Source organism: Ambystoma mexicanum, chromosome 8 (genome assembly GCF_040938575.1).
Source record: "Ambystoma mexicanum isolate Mex_15411 chromosome 8, UKY_AmexF1_1, whole genome shotgun sequence".
Classification (NCBI taxonomy): Eukaryota; Metazoa; Chordata; class Amphibia; order Caudata; family Ambystomatidae; genus Ambystoma; species Ambystoma mexicanum.
In genome coordinates, this window is record NC_090929.1 from 1402036671 (window position 1) to 1402064279 (window position 27609).

Sequence of the window (27609 nt, forward strand, 5' to 3'; positions counted from 1 at the left end):
ACCCTCGGGGAGGAAAAAAGGGGGGGGTGAGGAGACCCCGAAAAACAGCCCTCCCAAGTTGTCGGCCAAACTATGGAGGTCTCGTCCACAGGTGACAAAGATCAGGAGTCCTTGCATACGGCCCATGAGGACGAGGAGGACGACGGTGACTAGGGCGCAGGGCCTAGTTTTCCTGTTCTGCCTTATCTGCCGAGGGACATTTCCTTGGATATTCTATCAAACCTACAGAACTTGGTGTCAGAGATCCAGACGAGAAGGCCTCCGGCGCCAGTACCTGTGGTCCCCCAGTTCCCCTATCAGCCTCCGCCGAAGAAGAGGAAGTGTCATCTGATGCCCTCATATCCACCTCCTCCACCATGTCGGGCCCCAACTCCCCCAGCAGACCCAGGCATGGGTGCAGGAACGGATACGGCTACAACAACGGATGATGACGAAGACATCATTGCAGTGGAGGGTGAATCACCAAATTTGGATGTCCCAGATAGGGTGTCCCCACCGGATGAGGTCGGATTGTTCGACTCCATGATTGCCAGGGCCTCCAAGCTATTCCAGCTGGTGCGCGAGGAAACCAAGAAGGTCTTCTTGTATCAAAGGTAGAAAAGGCACAGAGGAAGACTATCATGGTGGTGCCCTTCCTGTATGATATTTGTGAAGAGGGACTGGCCCTCATGAAAGAACCCTTGCACCGCTCCAGACAAGTAGGACAGGCTGGAGAAGAAATATAGGGTGCCGGACTCCGCATCCAAGTCCCTGAGGTCGCAACCATCGCCGAACTCGGTGTCAGCGGCTGCGACGAAACGGTCGTCTAACCTGTCCTCGTCGTCTTCAGTACCTCTGGACAGCGAGGGGGGGGAAAAGGATGGACACCATCAGGAAGAAGGTGATTTAGACCGCGGCGTCCACAATCAAGGCAGCCAAAGCACTAGCGATCCTGGACAGTTACGACAGGCAATTGTGGTACAAACTAGGACTGATCCTGGAGTTCCTCCCCGACGATAAGAAGAGGAAAGCCCCCGCTCTCTTTCAGGAAGGGGAGGTGGCGTCAGATCACACCATCACAGTGGCAGTGGATGTCACCAAAGCAGGGTTCCGGCAAATGGGGAACGGTGTCTGCCTTCGTCAACAGGGATGGATGAAAGCCGCTCATTTCCATCAGTAGGTCCAAGCGAAGGTGCTGGACATGCCCTTCGACAGGGAAAATCTGTTTGGAAAGGCAGTCGACTAGTCCTTAAAGGCCATCAACTAGGTATGTCGGCTGACGCGGTTTGTCAGCGAGTGGCGAAAGATCACCACCGACAGATGGGTGCTGGACACCCTCGCCCAAGGGCACACTTTGGAGTTCTCTCTGGTTCCTCGTCAGGAGCAGCACATCCCTCAGCTTCTGGAAGAGGTACGAGCCAGTATGCGAAAAGGAGCAATAGAGCTAGTTCCCCAAAGGCTCGGAGTTTATTCCAGATACTTTCTAGTCAGAAAGAAGACAGGGGGCTGGAGACCCATCCTGGACCTATGATGTCTGAACAAATACTAAAAGTCCCAAAAATCCTAGATGGTCACGTTGCAGCACGTGCTCGGCCAACTGGAAAAATGAGTCTTCTTGACGTCATTGGACCTGAAGGACGCCTATTTCCACGTCCCCATTCACAAGAAACATCAGAAATGGTAACGTTTCGTGGTGCAGGGACAGCACTACCAGTTGAAGGCGCTACCATTCGGCTTGAAGTCGGCCCCAAGAGTGTTCACTGAATGCCTGGCACCAGTGGCAGCGCATCTACGTCTACAGGGCATACACGTATACCCGTACCTGGACGACTGGCTGATACGTGCCCGCTCGCTGGAGCTGGCCAACGAACACACGAGGGAGACGACTGTCCGACTATTAACGGATCTGGGATTCTCTGTGAACTATCCAAAGTCTTGCTTAACGCCATCGAAGTACACATTGTTCCTGGGCGCCAGACTCAATACAGTATCTTGCCTGGCATCGCCCTCGGAGGAGAGGCTAGCAGCCATTCAAGGAAAGGTGCAACGGCTGTCATTGACGTAGACGGCCGCAGTGTGGGCCATCAAGTTGTTACTGGGCATCATGTTGTCCTGCATCTACTTCGTCCGTCTCTGCAGGTTGCAGATGCGATCCCTACAGGAATTCCTCGACACCCGTTGGGCACTGGTGTCTGGAAGCTTCACCGACAAGAAGAGTTCCGACAGGCGATAGAGTGGTGGGCCGTACGCTCCAACATTGCCCAGGGCACGGGATTTCAAAACTCCCATACTAAGAGACAGTCATGTAAGGAACTCATGGTGGCAACAGTAAAGACAGACACAAGTGTTCACGGGTGTTTATTAAACTGTATAAATGGGTTGGAAAAACGCCTAATCTAAACCTAAATCTAAGATGGGAGCAAGCTACGACTATCAAATAATAATAATAAGGCAGTGCTAGTGGTGTATTGTCAAAATAAACAGGCCTATATTAAAAAATATTGCCAATCCTTACAACTAAATACAGAAAGGTGTGGGATAAGGTTTCTCGAGAAAGAAAGAAGTGTTCACAAATGATAAGTCAGCATGTAGTAGCCGGGGGTCTCCCTTCCCCACGTTTTCAGCATGGGACAAGGTGGAATTCCGGAGCACAGCACACACTAGAGATTTTGTCAGCACAAGCCTACAGTTCCATTCTCACGTACAAGGACCTCTGTTGGTTAAGTCTCTTTTCTACAAAAAGTCTCTTGCCTCCGAAGACCTGCTGCATACAAATAATAAACAGAGTTCCTTTTCGTCTGTAAGCTTGGTGATGAACTTTGACCCCTGGATCTCACCCTCTTCCGGACTCAGATCCACAAAGGGTTTCTAACAGTGTCAGGACCTTTGGTGGTCATGTATCTTGTGGTTCTGAGGGCCTGATGCAATAAAACAAGTCCTTTCTTGATTGCCCTCAGGGTGGTGCTTCTTCACCCCTGAGACCCCCTCGTCTGGGCTCAGACAACTCTTGAATATTAGTCTCCGACCGCCAGGTTCACTGTGGCTTGTATTTCAACAACAATCTTCCCTGTTAGGTCCACGATTCTTAATGTCTTTTTAATCAGTTCACGGTGAACCTCCCTTTATCTGGTTCACTCTTGTCAATCTTTTATCTTATCATGCGGGATTCGTTTCCCTTATCTTTCCATTACTTTCCAAAGACTTTTGACTGTACAGCAGATTTTGCTAGACCTCTGTATGACCACTTTGACACTCTTCTCATGGCCCTCGCACAGCCTTCTGGTATTGGTAGTTTTGACAAAAATGGGGAACCAACTAGAGTCTCTCGCCGTACACCCACGTGGTGTCGGATCCTTTCAGCTGGCTTTCCCCTGCGACCTTCACAGTTCTTTGAACTTTCCTCAACTTGTAACTTTGATTCAACACAGTTCGGTTTTGTATCGGTTCTCCCCTTGACTCACCGGCTGTGATGAACCGCTTGACTTTCTTTGTATCTGGAGTCAAGGACCATACCACGGTAACAAGCGCCTTCTGTTCTCTTGCTTACCAGCGTAGGCACGCTCTGTGTACTTTAGACAGTCTGTTGTCTCCCGTTGTGTGCAAAAGTGTTTGTGTTAGAAAAGGGGTGGAGGGGAAGTTTGAGAGGTTGAGTATCCTATGTAGTATGATAGGGAAGAGGGGTTTTGAGAAGGGGAATACCGCATCTCACGTGTCTGTGTTCCCACTCTACTCCCAGACAACCCCCCCATCCAGGTGCTCCTTCCGCACTGGTCCATCCCCAGGAACTGGATATAATAGCGTTGGCTGTGTCCTGGCCACCTGTATGACAGATCCCCGGGGACTAGTTAGGGAGACACCTTCAGGTTTCTCATTCACCACAGATGCCTCCCTTGAAGGTTAGGGAATGCACACCGGACATCTGCACGCCAGAGTCCCGTGGCTGCTGGAGGAGAAAGATCTGCATATCAACATCCTAGAGCTACAGGCAGTGTTCTTGGTCCTCAAGTCGTTCGTACCGTCTAAAAGGCAAAGTGCTGAGGATCTTCATGGACAGCACCACCACCATGTTCTACATCAGGAAGCTAGGGGGCACTGGTTCCCCCACGCTCTCCAAGGAAGCGCAGGACTTGTGGCACTGGGCCATTGGACAGGGGATGTTCCTCTTTACCTAGCAGGATTCAAGAAGACCATTGCAGACTCCCTCAGCAGGGAAATGCACTCCTGCCATGAGTGGGTACTTCATCAGGATCAGGTGGACCTCCTGTTTGTCAAGTGGGGCAGACCCCAGATCGATCTGTTTGCGACAGTGGCAAACTCCAAATGCCAGATGTTTGCCAGCAGCTTCCACCAGCCGAGGAGCCTGGGGGACGCGTAGTCCTTCCAGTGGGAAGGGCTGTTTCTGCACACGTTTCCTCCGTTCACTCTCCTGTTACAAGTCATTAATACATACTCAGACAGTGTCAATGCAGGATGATACTCATCGCCCGGCGTGGCCGAGGCAGATTTGCTATGTGGACCGTCTCATCCTGTCAGCGTCGCCTCCAGTCAAGTTGCAGGTGGTTCCGGATCTTCTCACCAGAGAGTAAGGCACAATCCTTCATCACGATCCAAGATCGCTGAACCTGAAGGCTTGGCTCCTGCAGTCTTAGAGTTTGGAGCTCATGAGTTGCCAGCAGTCTGCAGGGAAGTCCTCGCCAAGGCCAGTCGACCTTCAAGTGCTAAGGCCATAAGTGGAAGCGTTTTGCTACGTGGTGCCTGTCGCAGAAGATTACTCCTCTGAGGGTCACACCCCACAGAACCTTCCATACTTGCTATACTTGGCAAAGGCTGTTTTGGCGCACGCCTCCATCAAGATGTATCTGGCGGCTATCTCCCACCACACCAGATCCCCAGGAAGATCCTTGCTTTGGTTCCACTGACTTGTCAAGGAGTTTCTCAAAGGCCTTTCCAATCTTTCCCGCCGGTGAACGCTCCTGTCCTGGTGTGGGAACTCAACGTGGTTCTGATGAGGCTCATGGGGACCCCCTTCGAGCCTATGCATCAGGCCCCACTCAAATTTCTCTCGTGGAAGACTGCGCTCCTTGTGGCCAACACCTCTACCAGACGTGTAGGTCAGATCCAGTTCCTATCCTGCAAGCAGCCATACCTGACTTTCCATGAATCAAGGGTGGTACTGCGTACGCACCCCTCTTCCATGCCGAAGGTTCTGTCGGAATTCCACCTCAACAAGCCTTTGGTGTTAACTGTGCACTCGCTGGACTTGCTCGTGCCCTGAAGTTCTACGTGACACGCACAAAGAGTTTTCAGAAGACTTCTCAACTGTTCGTGAACTTTGGTCCTATGAACCATGGGACGGCCTTGACCAAGGCTTCCATCTCAAGCTGGCTCTCCGGCTGTCTCACGCACTGTCATTGGTTGGTGAACCGACCGCTGCCCGACTGTCTGAGAGCCCACTCCACCAGAGCGATCGCTGCGATGACAGCGTTCCTGTCTGGTGTGCCCCTCCTGGACATCTGCAGGTCTGCAATATGGAGGTCCACGCACACCTTCACTAAGTTCTACTGCGTCAACAGGGACTCCAGGGAGGAATCCAGAGTCGGGCAAGTAGTGCTATGCAATCTGTTTGCGGTGAGTCTGTTCCGGAGGTAAGAGTGTTTTGCTTTCACTGATCCTTGCCACCTCCCATGGTGGTTGTTGGGGATAATTCTCATTGCTGTGCTAATTCCTTTCAACCTTAGAGACCCCCAGCTCTTTTGCTGGACTTTGGAGTTTGACAAACTCCATAGGCATCTACTTTTTGTATGGTGACACACAGCAACTTCAGTGCAGTGTCACAGAGAAATCCTTTAGATTTCTCATAAGGTTTAAATACCTTTTCTTGTGTGAACTACCATTCCCAAGAATAGTAAAGTGAAATTGACTTTACTTACCTTTTCTCTTTGTCGGTCCAGCACACCCCATCTTATGTGGAGTGCAGGGGGGGTTACCTAGTAGCTCCTTATCCTACATTCTCATGTAACATTTATGTTACCCTCACTACTTTAAATGGCTGGCGGCAGTGGTTTATTTTTCCTACTATTATGCTTTTCTACCGCAGGCTGAACCCTCAGCTGTAGTACAGCACCCATGGGTGCCTATTTCATCAAAATGGGCCAGTCTTCTGTTTTTGACATTTTCTGATTGAGGTCTTTCTTGGGTTTTACTCTCTCATTGAGCCAGGCTTGAGCCCTTTGTTCGTTTTGCCGTTGGCGGGCTCCAGCCGTGCATCCCGCCTCTTGCTCGAGTATGTCTGGAAAGGCAGGGTGTGAGGGAGGTTCCCGAAACTCCCCTGTCCTTTGTCTCTAGGAGTGCCTGAGTGCAACCAGTCCTGATTGGCTGTCTGGCTGTCCTTTTAGGGCAGCCAGCCAGCTGTGTGATTGACAGCCTAGGCTATGCATGAATGGGAGAAACCTTCTTAAAAGGTGAGGGTTTTGGGACTAGAGGCAGAGTGACCACTGGGAGAAACACCTGACGAAGAAACCGTGAACAAAGCTTTCTGCATCCTCCTGGACCTTTGAATTGCCTGGTGAAGCCTTGCTGTTGTGCTGAAACTCCTTTTTCAATTTGACTGAGAAGCTCTGGAAGGGACAACTTCTTTCCTTTGGGTTAGTGGGACCAACTAATCCCGAGACAAACTCCACTGGACCATCTTCCCCGACTGGCTGTACTTCTTCCTGAACTTATTTCTCAACCCCTGACAAGAACCGAGTACCAGGGGTCAAAAAATCTGTAGTCGAGTGCAACATCTGAAATCTGGAGCTTCTGGCCGGGAGTCTCCTAAGGACCCTCCAGAAGCAGGACGATCAGAGCTAGAGTCCCCTCACCAGAGTGCATGACCCAAGGAGTGAAGGAAGCCCACCCAGTATCCGAGATCTGCGACGGTGCTGTTTACCAAGCGCTGAAACCGCGAAGTGCAGCTGAACTGAAAAGAGCCTGTAGCTGCGGACGACCTCCAAAGTGCTGTGGCAGGAGCCCTCCAGACATCCTCCCTCTTGTCCCGACGATTGAGGCTCAGGAACCCAAGGTCTACATTGCTGCAACAGGACAGACTCCAGCTGACTACTCTTCTTCAAACCGGAGGTACTGTTTAGACGTTGGGGACTTACCTCAGTGTCTTTGAGCTGTACTTTTCTCAGTTGAGACTGGCATTGGCTTACCTTTAGAGTTGATTCCAACTCCATTTTTCACAGGTTTAACTGTTTGTGACCCTACAAGTGATTTTTCTACAAACTACTTTGTGCAAGACCTTTATCTAAGAAGTGTCTCCACTCCATAGACTGTGTTCCAATTGACTTTGGCTGAGCCTGGCTCCCTGCAGATTCTTCTAGCCCATTGACCTTGATATTGTTTGTCCCTCATAGGTGGCAATTTGTTTTAGACTGTTACTGCTGGGAAAGGCTTGTCTAGATTTCATTGGACGATTTAGTTGTTCTCACATATCCTGAGAACCTGTTTAACCTTTTCCTTCCTTAAACCTTTCCTTTCTTTAACCTCAGAAGCTAAAAAGCATAACAAGTGTGATATATAAATGCCATTACTGTCCTTGTGAATGAAGTCACCTCAGGGTGTAGGAATTGCGTAAAAAGCATATCCAAAGAGTATCCACTACTTGTTTTGATTCTGAAAAGTATTTTAAAGTATATTTACAGTGTTACATATCTTGCCCTTTTTAAAGAACGCTTATTTAAAAATGTATGTTAAATAAATAACTATTTATAACTGAAACCTTGAGTGTAAGTGTTACTTGCTTACTTATATTTACGAATTTCATTGCTACAGCTCTACATCTCACATTTATCCCTCTTGAGATAGGCCTGGCTGCTCAGTCACTCTACCAACTTGTGTAGTACAGACCTATACCAAAAGGTGGGTTACCTAATACCAAGCAAATAAGTGTTGTGTAGTATCACACAGTGTTACTACATCAATTCTTACCTAACAGTTGTGTAATGTTGTACTGCTATATATTCGTTATTCATGAGCATGTGAATCCATGCCAGACCACATGCTGGAGAAGGTTTAAGTTACTTACCTGTAACTATGGTTCTCCAACATGGGTCTGGCGTGGTTCACATGCAAACCCTCCCTCCGGCCCCTCTGCAGCTCTTATTGGTCATACTACCACTTTACATGCTTACCAAATCTGAAGATTGCTGCCAGTGGCGGTGCCTAGGGAGAGGACTGTCATTGGATGGGGGGAGTATGACCTAGAGCACAGTGATTGGTTTAGAGGAGAAATACAGTTAAGTGAAAGTGCAACCGTTTTTTCTTTTACTGAGGATTCCCAGCCTGACGACGTGCAATATTCATGAGCATGTAAATCCTTGCCAGACCCATGCTGCAGAACAATAGTTACAGGTAAATAACTTAAACCTTACTGACACAGACTATCCTTAGTTTCTTTAGGTAGGGAAAATCCACCTTAGCATAGGGCAAGTTAGGCTTTAATCCATGCTGACATATTAAATAAAGTCCCTTTTGTTAAGAAAGTGAATCTGTTGCCTGTGTCTTGCTTCATGATGCCTTCACATACCTTACTAGCTTTCCTTCCTGACTGTCCTCAGCACCTCCCCTACAAACTATTACTAGCCTCCTCATACCTCCTGGCTAGGGCCTGACCTGGCCCTCTGAAACCTCCTACCTCTAGCTGGCTATCCAGCTTGTTGCTCTTCCCCCACTGTTTAATACCTCGATAAAGTCCTGATTTCTTTCCTGTAGATCTTCTTTCTCTCCTCATCGCGCCCTGTCCAATCTTCTTCACTCTCCTAGTCTAAAGCTGTATCATCCTCTGCCTCATTCTCCTCTACCCCCCACACTTCTGATCTGTATCCTTACTACCACCTTGTCTGCTCCCACATTCTCTTCCCTTTCTCTTTATTTTACAGTCTTCTTCCACTCTAATCTGACCACCTCCTTTGCCACGTTCTCTGTGTTGCCTATCACTTCCAATTCCATGCTGGACTGGGCAGCCCAGCGTATGTAGTAACATGCCTCCTCCCTGTGATTGGAAATGGGGCGGATGGTCTGCAGCTGTGAGCCTAAACAGTGTTGGGTTTCGGATTGTCTAGCTCTCACTTCTTGATGGTCAGAATGAGATAAGGGGCTGGGTTAAATCCATAGTAAGAGCCATAGTGGCCATTTTGAAACTGTGTGCGTGGAGAGGATGATCAAGCTGCTTGTGTATAGAATATGCTGTTGTGCTGCTGTACGGTAGGCAAGTGTGTTAGGGGACTCTAGGTGTGTTTAGGTTTCCCCCATGGCCTCTCTGTCCTTGAAGGAATAATTTCATTCTCCTGATCCATTTCGGGGTCTCCAGTATGGAGAGAAGGGTATTGTGGTAGATATAGTCCATCTGAGGGGTGGTTTGCTAGTACAATTTTGGTGTTGGGCCCTGAGACAGTTTTCCAGGTGTCTTTCTAGTGTCTGTGACCTAACTGACTATGGTCCCTAAGACTGCTTCTCGTATCCGGTCCAGGTCTTATTTCAGTTCCTTTGGGGTGTTCTGGGAAATGTATTTCTCTCGGAGTGTCTTGGCCAGGTACCCGGCTCCCTGAGTCACCTGGTTCGTTGTCACCAGATGAAGTTCAAGGCAGATAACCTGGTCACAATACATGCAAATATCTAGGGCAGAATTGCTACTTTATCCAGATGAAGTTCAGTGTAGACCAACATAGAGGTTCTGCCCACTTCGACAGTCCAGCCACTCGAAATGTTAACTCACTACACACACTCATGAAATTAGGAAGAGGACAGAATGCAAAGAATGTCTTACCTCTGGTGAAGAGTGTGCAGAAAATTGAAGGCAAGCACTGTAGCGGTGTAGGAAATGGTGGTGATGTCCCTGCCATGAGTTTAGGCTTGTGGGTGAGAGGAGATGAGTAAAGAACCCTATATCCTATTGCTTGTGGGATTGTAATGCGAGCCCAGGAATGTTAGAGTAATAAGACATGGGGAGAGAGAACGAAAGGCGGAGGAGGCTGTTTGGAAAGGAGCAGCCAGGCCTACATTATGGTGGACGGGGAAGAAAAAGACTGGACTACATGTTTTAAATTAGGAGAATACCTTTGGGTTGGGGTGTGTGACGGTGAGAGAGAGGGATAGCAAGGGAAAGCTGCAGTAAGGGGCAGAGAAAGTGAAGTAAGAATTGGGAATGTTTAGGTTAGTTGTTTGTATAGTGAATACACAGCCTTGAGGCTTCTTCAAAGCTCTGAAGGGTATGCCAAGCTTGAGAGGAGATCAGGAGAGAGTAAAGACCGAGCAGGAGAGATGGTGGTCGGGAAGGTTTATCTGTGTATTCTAGCGGCTATATAAGGATTACATGGAACGCTCTGTAAAAGGTATACGTGCTGGTGTTGGGAGTGTGGTAAGGTTCTAACTGGGGTTTTCTGATTGGTCTTTAAGGGCTATATGATGCTCTACAATAAGGTCTGTGGGAGTCTGCTATGTTATGATGGATACTAATGAATATGTCCCTGGATTTAGTGCAAGAAGACTTGATGTCGTTCATCGAAGGGAAATCCTCACGGATAGTATGAACCTTTGATTCCGTTTGCACATGCAAAGAAACGGTGTTTAATATGTTTGGAAATGTTTGCACAAACTCCGATTAAGCTGTCTCTTCTATGAGGATGCATACATGGTATGGACTAAAGAGTGATTGTTTGCTTGCTTCCGGTAAGTTGTATTCACATTTTAATGTGGCTTGTCTGTCATGACCAACCAGGTTTTTAATTTCCTTTTCAGATCCCCAACAACCATGTTGCCCTCTCACTGTACCAGCTGTTGGATGGATTTTCTGTGGTAGAGAAAAAATTGAAAGAGGAACCGGAAGATGAAGTTGCTCCAAACTTGCGCTCCCTTCCCATAATGTCAGATCTTCGGCATAGAACTGACAGATTTGTCAGAACCTTGGCTGGAATAGAAGTTCAAGTAAGGGGTTCATGGTCCGCATTTTGAGGTGTATTTTAGTTGGATGTGTTTATTTAAAGCCACAGTAATCCAAAATCTTAAAAAATGGGTTTGCCTTGGCACTAGTTCTGTTGGGTCCTCTTGTCCTTAGTGCTGCCTCCATTTGCTTGTTTGCCCATTAAATGTATGTATATTATGACATGCTTTCTTTGTTTATTTGTCATAACTGTTTCAAAACAGGATCATAGAAACATCATTTGAAACACACATATACATTCGTATTAATTGTGCAGAATAAATTTCTATCCGGTTCACCATGTACTGTACCAAATTACCTTGTGATATCCTGAGAGGTCTGCACTCACTATGACTTTACTGCCAGAAGTGCAATAAAGTAATCCAAGACCTGCTATATTTTTCCTAAATATTAGATAAAGCGTTTCAGCAATACCTGTTCTGTTCTTTTGAAAATTGATACCTGAATTTCCATCCCTGCTTGAAGGATGGAAATAAAGTTCTGTCCTATGCAACAAGCTGGTGGCAGATCTCTCTCTTCGGCGGGTGCCTCCCTCTGAAACAGCTGCTCTGAAACTTGAGCAGAACCATCTCTGGTTCCGGAAGCAGCTCAAGACGTTCCTCTTTGCGTCTGCCTTCTCTCTTCCTCTTCCCTGCTGATTTCCTGTCTTGCACTGCCTCCTGGCAACCCTGCACTTGGGGCTGTATCTGTAACCCTACAGTCCCGCCTACCTGCACTATCCATCACTTGCTGTTTTGCACTTAACCTTGCCGGGCCACCTGCTGGCCGCACTTCGTTTCTTTTGTTTTTTGATGTTTAGATCCTATGTCCTGCACTTGCTCCTCCTCCCCTTCCCTTGGCACTTTTCCTCTTTCCTCTCCTCTGCACTTGCGCAATATAAATGTCACTGGGCCTAGTAAGATCGTTGTCTTGTCCCCCCTTGTTCCCCTTCCCTGCCTCGTTGCACTTTGAACCACTTGTGTATGGGCATGCTATAAATAAAATATATCATATCATATGGAAAACAATGCACATAATGGTCAGCAATGACCCTTCAACACATTCTGTATCTTTTTTTTTTTTTTACAAAAGGGGTGAGAAGCAGGCATCAGTGATGCTCGTTTCTCACCCCTTTTGTTTCTCCCCAGAATCTTCTTGACCCAAATATCAGGAGGATGCTAGCTGGTGGCCCTTTATGTGCGGTCCAAAATGTTTTGTTAATGCAAAGGGCCAAACAATGGTGCCTCCACCTTTGATGGACCTCTACTGAAGACCCTCTGCCACTGCAAACTTGTTCTGGTATGTTATCCTTACTAGCTCATATGTCTACCATTGCATGGGTGCTTTTTCAGCACCACGTTTTGGCCTAGGATGATTGTCACCTTGAAAGTGGTTTGTATTGTAGGATGATGGCCAGTTTTGGCTAGACCACTACACCAAACTATTTAGTCACTTTTACCACATTAATATTCCAATGCACCTATGTGGTAACCTCTAGAGTACTAATGCTCTGCTCCCAGACATTTTGTTTAAAGTGAACTATTTGCCTATGTGGACCACGGGGTTCAGCCAAAATGGATACTTCTCCGACGTACGCTGATCACAAGTACATAAGGGCACCCTAGGTTTTCATTTCAACTGGTGTTGACTGATTTTAAGTCCCCTAGGGTTCCCAATCTACATCCAGTGTGGGTGGCCCCCTGTGGCTGTTTTGTGGAGGCCAACCTGAGTGGCTGGTCACCAAAACCTTTGTTTGCTTGCCAGGGATGTGATTGGAGGGCTGGCTTAGGGCAAGCCTTGAGTTGAAAGTATTGTCAATAGAGAGACACTGTGCAGTCATCAGAGATACGTTCTCAAATTTCCTGAAAAAATACTGCTGAAGGTAGGCTGCTGATGAGGAACTCCTGTGTGGCTATACTGGCTGCAGCCTGGCTCCTTTATCCTTTCATTGTGCTCCTTCTGTGATGGTGGAATCCCAGCTGAGCTTCCTGATGTCCTAGCTGGCTCAACTGACTATTCCTTTGTGGGACAGTTTCCAGGCCTCTTTAGTGCTTCCTCCCTGGTAAATCGTTTTGGCCCAAGTACGTCAAGATGTGTAGTCTTTCTGTCCTTGAGGTTAGGTGGCTTGCTGATGATATGATATGGCATTTATAATGCGCCTATACGCAAGTGTTTCAAGGCACGAGGTAAGGGAGGGGGAATAGAGGGAAGACAGAGACAACGATCTTACTAGGCCTGATGATACTGAGAACGCGCAAGTGCAGGGGAGGTGGGAGGTAAAAAGTGTGAGGGGAAAGGGGGAAGGAACAGTACAGTACATGGGATCAACAGTAAAAATAAATAAAAAACAATAAACAGTGCGGCCAGCTGATGGCAAGTGCAAGGGTAAGTGCAGACATCAAGTGTCAAGTGCTGGTAGGGGAATGTAGGGATACATAAACAGCCCCCCATAAACAGCCCCCAAGTGCAAAGGTTGCCAGGGGGGCAGTGCAGTTTCAGTTTCAGCCAGGGGTTCAGCAGGGGAGAGAAAGCGGAAGCAAAGAGGAAGGTCTTGATGTGCTTCCACAACTGGAGATGGTTCTCTTGAAGTTTCAAAGAGGCAGGGGTTCTCTTCAAGTTTCAAAGAGGCAGGGGAGGTTGTTCCAGAGGGAGGCCCAAGCCGAAGAAGGAGATCTACCACCAACCCGTTGCTTGGAGAAGCAACTGACCCTGAGGGAGTTTGGGACGGATGAGCGAAGTGCTCGAGAAGGAAGATACTTGCGAAGAGAGAGTTGAAGGTATTCAGGCCCCAGGCCCCAGAAGACCTTGTGGACAATGCAGAGGGTTTTGAACTTAATCCTCCCAGCCACTGGAAGCCAGTGCAGAGATGTTGGTCCTGGAGCGATACGATCCCTGGGCTTGAGACCAAGGACAAGTCTTGCAGTCCTGATTTGGATGAGTTGCAGAGGGCCGGAGAGTAGAGGCAGGCAAATTTAGAAAGAGATTGTTGCAGTAGTCCAGCCTAGAGAGAACCAGAGCGCTGAAGACAGTGAGCTTCTGAGGGAAGGAGAGGAAAGGAAAATTACCTCTGAGGAGGTGCAGCTGGTAGTGTGACTTGGAGATGTCAGAGATGTGAGGAGAGAAGGAGAGTGTGGAGTCGAAGATGACCCCAAGGTTTTTAGCCTTATAGGTGGGAGCAGGAAGAGGGCCAAGAGAGGTCAGCCAGAGAGTGACAGGAAAGGAGGGAGCAGGTGTGCCGATGAGGAGAATCTCAGTCTTACTGGCATTAAGGCAGAGATCATTGGCGGCACACCACTCCTGGATAGCAGACAGTCAGAAATGAGAGAAGGAGAAGAAGTGGCAGAAGGGAGCCTGAAAATAAGCTGAGTGTCATCTGCATAGCACTGAAACTTAGGTCAGAGAGCGGCAGTGCAGTGGGCAAGAAGTGCCAGGTATTGGTTGAACAGCCAGGGAGAGAGTTTAGAACCTTGGGGAACACCACAGGTAGAGATAGAGGAGAGGAAGGACCAAAGTTGGACTTATGAAGGTCGATCGGAGAGGAAAGAGGTCAGCCAAGCCAGGGCCTGATCAGTGATACCCAGGTTAATCACGGAGATGGTTGAGCAGGATGGCATGGTTGACCGTGTCAAAGGCAGAAAAGAGATCAAGTAAGATCAGGAGACAAGGGGTATTGGAATTAAGGTTGGAGAGCAGGTCTTCACGGATGTTCAGGAGAGAAGTTTCCCTGATTCTCGCAGCTCTGAAGCCAGACTGATGGTCATGGAGACAACCAACAGATTCAGTGTGAAGACTAAGTTGGGAGATGGCCAGCTTTTCCAGGAGTTTGCCTAGGAAAGAAGTGATGGAGATAGTTAGCTGGGCAGGAGGGGTCGGCTGAGGGTTTCTTAAGAAGAAGGTGCACACTGAGTGCTTCAAGGGGGAAGGGAAGACTCCAGTGGTGAAGGTGTGGTTGCAGAAGTCAGTCAGAGCAGCAGGAGCCAGGGTGTCAACATGGTCCTTGTTGGGTTTGGAGGCACAGGGTGCTGACCTGTTTTGGTGAGACTTTCATAGATCGCACTTGTCTAGAAACCTTGTCTGGGGAGAACAGGGGAACGGCAGTGAAGGAGGGAGGAGAGTTGGCCGAAGAGGGGCCAGAGAAAGAGAGGAGAGTCGAGGAAGAGAGGGAGAGGACAGGATGTCTGAGATTTAGAGATGAAATGAGAAGCCAGAGCTGTGCAGAGGGCCTGGGAGGGGACAGCAGAGGTAGAGACTGCAGCAGGATTGGCCAGCTCTTTTTAAGAGTGCGGCCAAGTTGTTGGATGCCGTGGAGATGCAGGCTTGGATGTGGGCTCTTACTGGTGCGGACAGAGAGCCGTTATTGCCTTTGGAGCAGACGGCAGGCCGGTTTGTCAGAGGATGTTCCGGAAGCACGCCATTTCCTCTCAGCCACCCTGCACTTGCGTTTAAGGGTGACAAGGTCTGAGTCGTACCAGGAGTTCCACTTGGCTTTGAGCTTCAAGGGGATCCGCATGACGGGGGCAAGAACATCAAGAGTATCAGATATAGCAGAGTGGAGATGGTCTTCCTCAATTCTATTGTTGGGATGACCTGGGTGCCTCCTGCCATTGTCCCTGTTGTAGGACTTCTTGCCGCTGGCTGCCCTCTCCTTTCCCCTGAGCTATCTGGAATCTTGTTTTGGTGTTCTCTCATGGGTCATCTTCTGAGGTGTCCTGAGAAGATTCTGATCGGTCGACTGGATTCTTGCTGAGGAATAGGTTCAAGACCCTCTTACTCAGAGTATGCCACTGTGGCTCACCAGACCTAATTCTGACACCCAGAATTCACCTATGCCACCTGCCCTCTGGGATGATTTCTTCAGATACAATGCTGAGAGTACGGTATTACCCACTTTTGCTGACGTAAACTTTAGCCACATTTTCCCCCCACTGTTTTTACCACAAAATGCAGATGGTAAAATGTGGTAAGGTATATAGTAGGGTGCGGGGACCATGATGGGGGGGTGATTTGGTCTCCCCGCGCATTTAGCAGTAAAAAACTGGTACATTTAGTACAAAATATTCTGCAAAAATGTAGGTCGGTCAAAAAAAGTCAGCAAACATTCATAGATCTGTGAGTACCTGCCCACAGGGTCTGATGTCATGAATTGGTTGTTTTTGTCTGCAGGTCTCCTCTGGGTCTAGGAGTAGTGTGGCTTCAAAGACCGCCCCTCTACCATTGTTTCCTACTGCTTTGAGCTGGCTTTGTACTACCACTTTAACAAGCTCTTCATGGCCAGCTAGTTCTTGAACCCTGGGCTGGAACTCTTCTTGGGGGTTTCCACTGGGTCCCCTCGGGTTAGGTGCGCCTCTGCAGCCCCTTTGGGTTAAAAAGAAAACTGTCCCGACTTAGCCCCATAACTGCCAAAGAATTATGGGGTTTGGCCCCAGTACTTCCTAAGTGATAACCTTTGGAAACTCTTTAAATCCCTGCTAAGGGACTTAGCCGATTGAGGGAGTGTTGGTGTAGTTTGGTGGGCACCATATTTTTCCACTTAGGGTAGGTCTCTTGACACCACTCACCTGAAGGTTCTGCAAAAAGCCCCCTGTTAGGCAAGATTGTATGCAGCACCCTTTAGGTGCACTACAACAACCTTGACCGCCTGGCAATAGAAACCCAACCTTTGGTATAAGTCTGTCCTACACAGATTGGTAGTGTGGCTGAGCTGCTAGGCTTATCTCAAGAGGTGTCAATGTGAGCATTAGGGGAGTTACACGGAATACACAGTGACAAGTATCAAAATAAACATTAACACACAAGGTTTCTTGATTAAACAATTATGAATTTTTTTAACAGTCAGTTTGAATAAGCCTTCTTCAGAAGGGTCAATATAATAGTCAGACACAAATACACTCCAAAATACACTCTTAGTTTCTCTAAATCAGCAAGTACCCGTTTGGGATGGCACACAGACACTTCCCACACCCTCAGGGGACTTAAATAGCTAGGACACTGTGGACATTAATATATCAGTGGTACATTTAGAGCAATACTGAAGTTGGTGTCAACGAAGAGATTTCAGAATAAGACAAGAAATCACACACATATTCTGAAGCAGGTAAGTACTTTTGAACCCCCCAATGCAAATTAATTTAACCCTTTTCTGGAAGGAAGGTAGAAACACACAATGGGAGGAGAGAAGAATCATTCAGGGAGCCAGGTCAGCCAATGTCAATTGGACAAAAGTCTAGGTGAGCTGAAGCACTTCTTTCATGTAAGTAAAAGTCACGTACACTGATTTAGAAGTCTTTGTAGAAAAAGTAGAATCAAGTAGGGCCACAAGCTGGCATGCTTGTGAGAAGTAGAAGATGCAAGCAACTGTACAGGAGCAACCAAGACAAGTCTCAACTGAGAACAAGTAAGGCTACCAGACAAGAGGTAAGTTCTCTTAGACTGTACAGTACCTTTGGTTAGAAGAAATGGTTCCAGCTTGCTTCTGTTCCTGCGTGGCTCTGCAGATCCTTTTGTTCCTGGGCCTCAGTCGTGGGGACAAGAGGGAGGACGTCTGGGGACTCCTGCAACACAACGGGCCGGTCAGCAACAGCATCGGACAAACTTCAATTCAGTGGCACTGTGACATTTCAGCTCCTCGTGTCTGACAGCAAATAGCAACACCGTGGTTCTCGGATACCTGAGGTGGCTCAGGCTTGGTCAGTCAGGCACCAGGGAAGTCCAGAGGATCTTCCTTGCACTCGGGTCTGACTTAAAAGCGATCCATTTGATTTGGCGTTCCTCTCCCTGGCACTTCAGTTCCAGCAGCAGCAGCAGTGGAAGTACAGCCAGCTTCGAGAGGATGTCCAAACGAGTTCACTTTGGAGTTGATTGGTCGCACCAACTCAAGGGGATAAGTCGTCCTTGCAGAACTTCGCTAGTCGAGGCGAATTCGGAGCTTCAGCAAAGCAGCAGGGTTTCACCGGGCAAACCAACGGTCCAGGTGTTGCAGCAGGTATCTCTTCCAAGTTCTTCTTCGGATTCCTTCGTCCAGTGGTTGACTTTGCCTTCCAATCCAAAAAGCTTCGCCTTTTATGCTGGCTTCTCCTATTCATTCTAGCCAAGCTGTCAATCACACAGAAGGATGGCTAGCCTTGCCGAACAGCCAGCCGGCCAATCGCCTTTGGGTGCATCCCTTTAACCAAGGGGATTAAGCACATGGAGTTTCGGGCACCTCCCTCACTTCCTGCCCCTGCCAGACATACTGGAGCAAGAGGCGGGCTTCACTCGTGAATCCCGCCAAAGACAAAATGAACAAAGGGACCAAACTTAGTATGGTGCGCAGAGTAAATCTGAAGAAGGACCTTTCCACCAAGAAATGGTGAAAAAAGAAGACGGGGGCCATTTTTGACAAAGTGGGCACCAATGGGTGCTTTACTGCAGCTGTGAACCCATCCTGCAGTAAAAACTCCCAATGGTAGGTAAAAGTAAACCACTGTCACCAGCCATTAATTGTAGAAAGGGTAACATAAAAATGTTACATGATAAACTAGTCAAAGGGGATACTAAGTAACCCCTCCGGCACCCTATTGTAAGATAGTGTGTGCTGGGTCTAGAAAGTTACAAATGTAAGTAAAGCCAATTTCACTTCACTGCTCTTGGAAACAGTAGTTTCACCAAGAGAAGGTATTTGAACCTTTGGGAAATCTAAGAGACTTCCCTGTGTCACTGCACTGAAGGTGCTGTGTGTCACAATGTAAAGATGATGCCTATGGAGTCAGTCAGACTCCAAAGTCAAAAGAAACACAAAGTCCAAATCACAGTAAAATACACGAGAGAGTGGAAAAAGGTCTCACTCTCTCCAGGTTAGAAATTAAAAGTCTTAAGGTCCGGCAAAAAGAGCTGGGGGTCTCTAAGGTAGAAAGGAATTAGCACATTTCTGAGAATTAACCCTAACAGAGAGGCAGAGGTGACAGTGCCAAACCCCAGGACTAGAGCCACCAGAGCATGTATTTGCTGGGAGGTATGCAAGAAACTAAACCAGGAGATGGAAAGCAAGTCACGAGTGAAATCAATACTGAATATAGATTCTGGACACCTGCCCCTGTCAAAAGGCATGCACAGACACATGAACAAATCACTGGGCGGAGGCAAGATGTCCAAAGCAAGCCCTCGTATAACCCAGTGAGAAAAACAATTGAAAGAAGAAATACTGCAGGCTGGTACCTTGAGGCAGTTTCCAAAGCATACCAAGGAAAGCAAAAATGCTAGAACCTAGAGGGAAAGTTCCTCAAGCACATTGGAAAATGGTTGAATGGGGAAACCTAACCTGTTGGAAAACTTTCTAAATCACAATGACAAAATAATTGAAATGAAAAATGATGAACGCTGGAACTTGAAGGCCAAGTTCCCAGAACAAATTGTGAAGAAAAGCTTTGCTTTCTGGAACTGTAAGGCAAAGTTCCTAGCGAACCCTAAAAAAAACGATGAAAGGAAAATCACTGAACTCTTGCAATTTAAGTCTACATCCCTATAACTATCTCATACAGAGAGCCAGAGAAGAAACTTTAACACCTAGAACTTGACGTCAGAGTTTCCTAGCACGTTTGATTAAGAGACTGAAAAGAAATCTAGCTACTGTGAGCAGCCGGAAATGTGAGATGGACAAAAGGGTACATTTTCTCACAAGATGCCATTTTATTAAATAAAAAGGGGTGAGACAAACGACAAACTCCTATCTTTCCATACCCTAATAAGGATGTCCCTGCCTAACAAACTAAGACTAAAGAAAAATGACCGTGTTTGTTGGGGTGAGAGGGACGTTTATGCCATGCAGTTTTAGTAACCAATATATTTATATTTGGAAGAGCAGAGGCATGCCTAGTACGGAAGGTTGGTTGACAGAAGTGGGCATATTGGGATCACTTGAGACTAGGCTCTTTAAAATAAGAGTTGATTCCAAGATACTGACCAAGGACCTTGCTTCATAACTCCTCGTGTACCCCATTTCCTTTCGATTTCAAAAATTCTCCAATTAGGTTGATTTTAATACCTTGTCCAAAGATATCAATACCAGAAGCAAACCACATATACCAAAGCGTTTTGAATCGGTTTTATTTTCTCATTCTTTCTTTTTGCTGTTGGTGTCTTGCCACTGTGTTGGGTGGTCTTGATTCCCCTCAGAGATGTAGCTTCTGATCTAGATATTGTAGTTTGTGCATTTTGTAGGCATTCTGGGACATACAACCTATATCCCTTCAATGCCAGCCACTGAAGGGATGACTGTATAGATAAAAGCAACAGAAGCGTGTAAAACTGTGGGAAATAAAGGGCATTAGTGATTTTAAAAAATCTCCCTTTTTCAGGACCTTGACGCCTGGGCCTTCCTTAAACTCAGAATTGGTTTGTTTAAATTTTGAGTACACTGGAATTCCATGTCTCAAAGCTTTGGAAGGCACTTTTTCAGGTACTAAATAATTATGGCTGTTGGTACTTTGATAGGTTTCCATATTACTAGCAGGTGGGCAAGTGAATTGTTTGCTCTACCAATCGGTCCCACCTCAGATCCATATGAAGATTAACCAATATAGAAGAAAAAGCACCACAGGGCTCCTCATGGCACAATGGTAGCATGGGAAGCCTGATTCATTATATACAAGCTCTTCATCCTTGCAAGAAAGCTCTAAGCCTGTGCAAAACCATCTTGCTTACCCCCATGTGCTGCTTCAAGGTGCCTCTTTGCGCCCCAGGTTTGATTGGTCAAATGCTGTCTAGTGGTTTAGAAGTACAAGCAAACAAGAGCCACAATCATCCGACATCAAAAGTGCACATCTAACACCTGCAGAGTGGTCATCTAACTGTTGCTACCAATAATGAGTGAAGAGATGAGAGGATTTATGTAGGACTTGACCTAACCATCTCGAAACCTTGATCTTGGTCCCTCAAGGGAGCATCTCACTGCAGACTTTTATTCAAACACAGTTCTTCTGAATATGTGCAAACCTGCAATGGCTGCCTCTCTGATCGTTCGGTTAAAGGAGTGGATATCAAGCAGAGAGGAACATGCACGAAAGTACCTCTTGCCAATCCTTATTCTTTCTAATGGGGTGGTTCTGAAAACTGCTAATTTTACATGTCTGGATATTTGTCTTTAGATTTCCCTTTTTATCAGACCTATTCAACAATCAAAAATACACCTTTACTCTTCAAAATGTAAGGAAGGCTCACTTATTTACACTGGGTGGGAAGCACACAGCATACCATTTCTGTTAGTAATGCAACTTTTGAAAAGTAGCAGCAGAATAAATGAGTAGAAGGCACAATTACAAAGTCGATACCACAAGTAAAATAAAGTGGTTCACCAGTCTTATTAGCTGAATGTACCTAAGCAGCTTGCATAGGGGGAGAGCTTATTCCACAACAATTGACCAATATAAAGAAAACGCTTAAGGCCAGCTGTGTATTGAGTACTTTTAGATGTTTCCAGAGTGCCTGAAATAAGGCATATTTATTAATGGTGTCACTATCACACCTGCTTTGTTGTAGCTCTCCCAAAGCTGATTTTTGGGTTCCTGTACAATTCACATTCCTGTCGGTGGCTTCATTGAGAATTCTCTGGGTTAAAATTGCTGCCCCTCTGTTGATGGGGTTTGCAACCTCCTTGGACTGCATGTCAATACCTGCAATTTAAAAAATCTGAGTATTGATCTTTGAAACATAATTAGCACCCCCAGTCAATCAGAATGCTTGGAATGCTGTCAATGACTGTAGTTCTGTCCAGGTCTGAAGTCCTAAGAAGACAAGAAAACATTTGTTTGCATTGAAGAATCAGCAATGCAATTTCCCAGCAAGATTTCTTTCGACAGAACACTTTTTCTGGGAGGAGCCTTTATTTAATTTTCATGCACTTTAAGCATGTCCGGCAACATTCAATTTAAGGCACTTTCGCATAGATAAACCGTTCTCCCTTAGGTACACTTTGGTGGCAGGTCAGAAGAAGGATGTGGCCTCTGATAAGTCATTGCACTATGAGGTTTATTAAAGAAAAGGAAAAATGCCTAACTTTCCAATGCTATATGGTGTCCCTATCTAACAAAACTAAGGTGCTCGTCAGTCATCAGTGAATGTCTTAACAGAACCTGTCCACCATCCAAAGTAGCCTAACTGACCCTACCACTATAATAACAACTGAAGACGGGTTAATGACTCCCTCCTCCTGTAGTCTATTTGTGTCTTGCAAACTTATATTTCAATGATTAATTTTCTGGTAACTGTCTTGGTCAGTTCATGATATTTCCGAGAATGTTTGTATGGTACTTCTCGTACCGTTATTTTCCATGTCTGCGTAGGGGTTTCTGCATTGTTTGTGGGTCTCCTGGTCCACGACAAGTCTCTTGTCATGCCACCTTCAGTGTCTCTCTCTTGGGGTCACGGACGCTCTGCGTCCGTCTCCTTCATTCGTTCTCCTCCAGGTGAGACGCTGCACGTCTGATTCTGCTTCACACTTCTGCTTTCTGGCCACCAGATGCTGCGTATCCAACTCTTTCTCTCTCTCTCTCTCTCTCTCTCTCTCTCTCTCTCTCTCTCTCTCTCTCTCTCTCTCTCTCTCTCTCTCTCTCTCTCTCTCTCTCTCTCTCTCTCTCTCTCTCTAGCTTTGTAAATCGTGGACTTCTCTCTTTGCTGGTCTCCTCCCCCATTATGCGTGACGTATGCTTGGGTCTTTTTCTTTCAAACTCCCATGGCTTCTCTCTTCCTCCAGATGTCATCCTCCTCGTCCAGTTGAATTGGATATTTTGTTTAAAGAGAGATTTACAGTTACTGGGTGACATTAGCAAATAGGGGTTTCTTCTTCACACATGTTTCCATAGTAAATGTTCTCAGAGCTATTGTTGAGATGGTTTTTAGAGCGTTCCTCATCTAACGGGAGTCCTTGTCCCCAAAGAGGGAGTCTCTCCTGATGAAGTCCAAATTGCCTCTAACTCTAGGGTGGGTATTGAGAAGTGGACTCACCTCCCTTTCCTCACAAAGTGTGTCTCCCTTGGGAGAAGGGACCAATTCCCACGATTCGTTACAACACATAATGTATGCCCATGCCAAAACTGTTCCACTTCAACCAAGTCTACAATTAAAAGGTGTACATTATAAATTCAATGTTGTTAATTAAATAATACCATATCAAAGCATACTTAATTTATTAACACGTTTTGCATATTTTCTTTACTTACTATAAAACTAACGATTTCTATTTCACCACCACAACTCCAAAACCTAAAATGCTGTCAACGCCATGTGCTAATATCCTTGCAGGTGTTGGGAGGGGCCGTAATCTCATGACATAATGACTCTTCCCAAATGTATGGCCCTGAGCGAATTTGGGGGAAAGTCTGTATCCCACATTAGTACCCGGCGCACGCTGTACACCGGGAATACGTGTGGATTGGCTCTTTTCCAAGTCATACCACATGGTATTCTCGTGTATGTTAGTGCGTCCCGCGCGCACCGGGTACTCTGTTCCTGGCGAGGGGCGTGGCAGCCCCCTAGCAAATGAGGAGGCTGGAAACGGGGCAATCCCCGCTCCGAGCCTCCCCATGGCTGGAGGTTGCCTTCGTCCTCTGCCGGGGACTCGGGTAAGTTTATTTCTTTTCCTCCACACCCCTCCCCCGCAAACTATCCCCTCCCCAACCTCCAACCCCACTGACCTTCTTTTTTCTTTTCTTGGTAGAGAACGCGCTGGAAAGACTTCTGTTCCCAGTGCGTCCGCTCCCGATGGCCACCAGTGAAAGGGAAAACAGACTACGTTTTCCCTTTCCCGGCGGCCATTTTATTCATTTTTTTTCCCAAAACAAAAACCCCGGTCTAATGAGCCGGGGTACTAATGGCTATAAGACCCTCGCCGGCGGGCCAATACCGCCCACGGTAATGCCCCCGGGGCTTCGTTACTATGGCCCCGGGGGCATTACCTGGGTCAGTATTGGCCCGCCGCCTCGGGTCTTATTGCCACAGTAGTGTTCCCTCGCTTGGTCTAGAAGGCTATAATAACATGCCTTAAGCTTTTGCTAGTTCTAGTCCATGGATGCTTTTCTGTCAGTTGCCACTGTTTATTTACATGCTACAGGCGCAGGTTTCTATTAAAGTTAGGATTTGTTTTTAAATAAATCTTAAATGTTCATTCATTGTGTATTATAGCGCACGTGTGATGTTGCTTCACTTGTTGTGATGAATTGATCCTGCTATCTCTTGCAGTGGGGGATGCATGCATTTACTTTTGTAACCAAGGCCACTCTTCGGAAGATCTGATCCTAAATCTTGCATCACTGGAAGAATTGTAGCACTTTTAGTTCCATAATTCATGCTGGAGGCAGCGTCCGAAAGAGAAATAGAACTGTTAAGATTTCCCTGATGAGAAACTTAAATGTCCTGTTGGTCTTTTTATTTAGTTACAGAGCACCTGGCATGAATTTAAGAAAAAAGCTTTCTCCAGAAGCGAGCTTGGAACCTCCACGGAGTAAGTAAGAATGATCAAAGTAAGGAGGCCTGTCAGGAATGCTGGCAGCACAGAGACGGAGAGCTGGCAAAACAATCCAGAACTGGCTGTGATCTCGACTCTCTTGGCTACTAGCATCCTTTGAACAAACCTTTTTTGTATTAACCCATACATTTCTTCCAAACAATACTCTCCTGTGTCATTCACAATAAATGGTATTGTTTGATTTCGGCCCTTTAGAAAGGGTCGTGTTTCATGTTCACAGTCTGTCTCCAGGTCTTCCTCACAGATTCTGATGACCGACGCCCGGGGAACTGGCACATCCAACATGTTAGAGAAATTTGAAAATAATTGCATTACACTGTAAAGGTTTGCCATGAGAAGTCTTTCAGATATTTCTTTGCAACCCTGTTTTTTGCAACAGGATTGCACATGTAGACTTTTCAATCTGCTTGTTCACATGCAGTATTCGTTGAACCAATCTGTAATTGTAGACCCTAATTTTCGTTTATTCATGTGTTAGGATTTAGTGCTTGTGTGAGCTGGCGAGCGAGCACAGGAAACTAGTTTCCGCACATTTTCTTAGGGAATAAAATCTGCATTGTGATTCACTGTTAAATTTCTCACATAATAAAATGAAACCTGTCTTAGTGTGGACAGAAGGCTTAAAATGGAACTTGTTTTCTTTTTTTATAGCAAATCCTCCATTGAAAAGAAACTTGATGTAAAAAATACATATTGCAAAGTAATTTTGCGTTCTCCAATTTTGTTTCCGCTCAGTCTCCTTAGGGCATGTAGCAGTGTGAAAAGTCAGCTTTGCTCGGTGTACCGGCGCTGCTTTCTCGTTTCTCCCATTGGTGGCCGTTCACAGTTGTCTCAGAACCTCCAGGACCGAGCTATGAAGCTCTTCCAGTAAGTATGAGACATGAATCATTGGAGGTTATGGGAAAATGAGAGATGCTTGGATGCTTCCAGAACCTCAGCCTCTGTTAAAACAGGGGCCCCAACAGACCTTGCATAAAGAAAACGAATGTACAGAAGCAACAGGACTTCATGCTGGTTTATTGAATTGTGTGTATGTAAAAGGAATAGCGAACCCACTATTTTACTTTCTGGCACTTTGTAGAACATGTGCAATATGACAAAGATGATGATTAGACATATCCCCATATACATACTGGGAATCAATACTTGGTATAATGTTATAATGTGCTAGTACCCTTCTGAAGATGTTCAGTTTTTGGGATAGGATATGCACTGGAGGTCAAAGTGCAAGTGGAGAAGCGAAGCCCAAGAGGGGAAGTTGTCTCGAAGTAGAGAGCAAAGGAATGTTTCAGTAGCAAAGAAATGGATGTATACTGCTGGAACCGTGTGGATGGTTTTTGCCCTTACCTTTTATAACTGAGATGCTTATTTTCCATGACAGGGAAAAGTTAATGGACTGGAAAGATTTTCTCTTGGTGAAGAGTACGAGGAACATAACACTAAGATCGTATCCTTATCCATTTTAGTTCCTTGGAAATATGTTTTTCAATGTGATTGTGTCAACTATTATACATTACCCAGAATGTTGTGCAAATTACACATATCAACATGACTTCTAAGTGTCACTTTTGAAACCGTTCTTTTTGGGCATGGTTCTAATACACTTTTTTATAGTCCAAGAAACAGAATGTTGGCCAGAGGGACTCATGGACTCACTTTTATAATATTTCAAAACTGTAATGCTGCCTGTGCTTTTTATACTGGAGTATTGGTAAGGTATTGAGAAAGTGTGCATGCCAAGTATACTTTTATTAACAATTCCAGATTTTCTGTATTCTTCAAAATCTGCAGGATAGAACATACGAATTTTGTATTGCCTGCTTCCTAAGAGTTATTTCTTTCAAAGTAACATTATACATGATGCATGTCTGAACTCTTTTCTTTTAAGCCAGTATGTCCTGATCATGCTTGTATCTCATGTTGCTTAAAGTGTGTGCAATACATTTTTTTATCTACTGGTATGGAATGATTTTACAAAACACACGCCAAGCATCTTGTACCTGCACAGTTAGATAGTAAGGGCGCACATGTGACATGAGTTCTCTGCACTTGTGTGAAAGACTCCCATTTAAGTCTTGGCACCCTCCCATCCCCCCTGCTTCCCACCCACGCATGTATCTATGTATGTGCTGAGTTTCATATTGTGCGTCCTTCGGTGTAAAGGAACATGGCTCTGTATAACATGGCGATACAGCAGAGGCTTTTTTGGGGGATAAGTGGACAGGAGGAGTTTGAGGGGGCTATAGCCCTGGGTCTTTTGGTTGTAGCCCCGGATAGAAGTTCAAGGGCTACAAGCAAAAGGCTAGCTATCCCCGAATCCTGACAGTCCCAACATGAGCATAGCCCCGGATCTTTTACAGCCCTAGCAATACCCCTGCGATTCATTAATATAACACAATGACATGGATGCAATGAGAAGGGTTGACTATTAAGGGAACACATGGAAGGACACGGAGAGAGTGATAAGGAGAGTGAGAGACAGGTGATTTATTTTATTTATTTATTGTTTGCTTGTTAGGCACTTATACAGGAAGTAAATACTGTTTCAAAGCACCCACAGGGAAAGAGGGAGGGGACAAGGGGATGTGAAATAATTAAAATACATAAAGAAATATTAAATAAAGAGGCTGGGAGGGCACAAACCTACCGTGCCTTGTGAGTGTTCAGAACGTGTAAGTGCAGAAGGGAGAGGGTATGCGATAGGTGCTTTGGTGCTCATGGGTGAGCAACAGGTGAAGTGCAATGTAAGGTAAGTGTGAGATACCAGGGTGGAGGGTGAATCGAGGCAAGTGCTGAAGATAGAGAGCAGCTGGGGGCAATTTGGTGTGGGAGGTCAGGGCCCAGAGGATGCCTAAGGGCGCTGGACACCAAAACAAGCAACTGTGAGATTAGCACAGGAGAGTGGGTGGGAAGAAGGAGGTAAAGCAGAAAGTCTTGAGCAGCTTCCAGAATTTAAGAAAGTCCTGCTCAAGATGAAGAGGGAGGGGGAAGCTGTTCCAAAGAAGGGATCCAGCTGAGGAAAGCCATCGACCTCCTGCCCTCTGTTTAGCTAAACACTTTACACACAAAGAGTTGGTGCCAGAGGAGCGCAAGGGTTTAGAGGGGGAATATTTAGTAAGAGAGAGTTGCAGATAGTGTGGTCCCCGGCCCCAGATATCCTTGTGGTTGATAC

The 27609-nt window shown here is 46.3% G+C and overlaps 1 protein-coding gene across 1 annotated transcript in view; it reads left to right on the forward strand.

The window, feature by feature from the left end:
* HPS1 (HPS1 biogenesis of lysosomal organelles complex 3 subunit 1) overlaps positions 1-27609 on the forward strand; it is a 591196-nt gene that overhangs the window by 445187 nt on the left and 118400 nt on the right. The window contains exons 13-16 of the mRNA XM_069611540.1: positions 10762-10947; positions 24346-24413; positions 25173-25304; positions 25819-25884. Of these exons, the coding sequence (XP_069467641.1) occupies positions 10762-10947; positions 24346-24413; positions 25173-25304; positions 25819-25884 (452 nt within the window). The remainder of the gene's footprint in view (positions 1-10761; positions 10948-24345; positions 24414-25172; positions 25305-25818; positions 25885-27609) is intronic.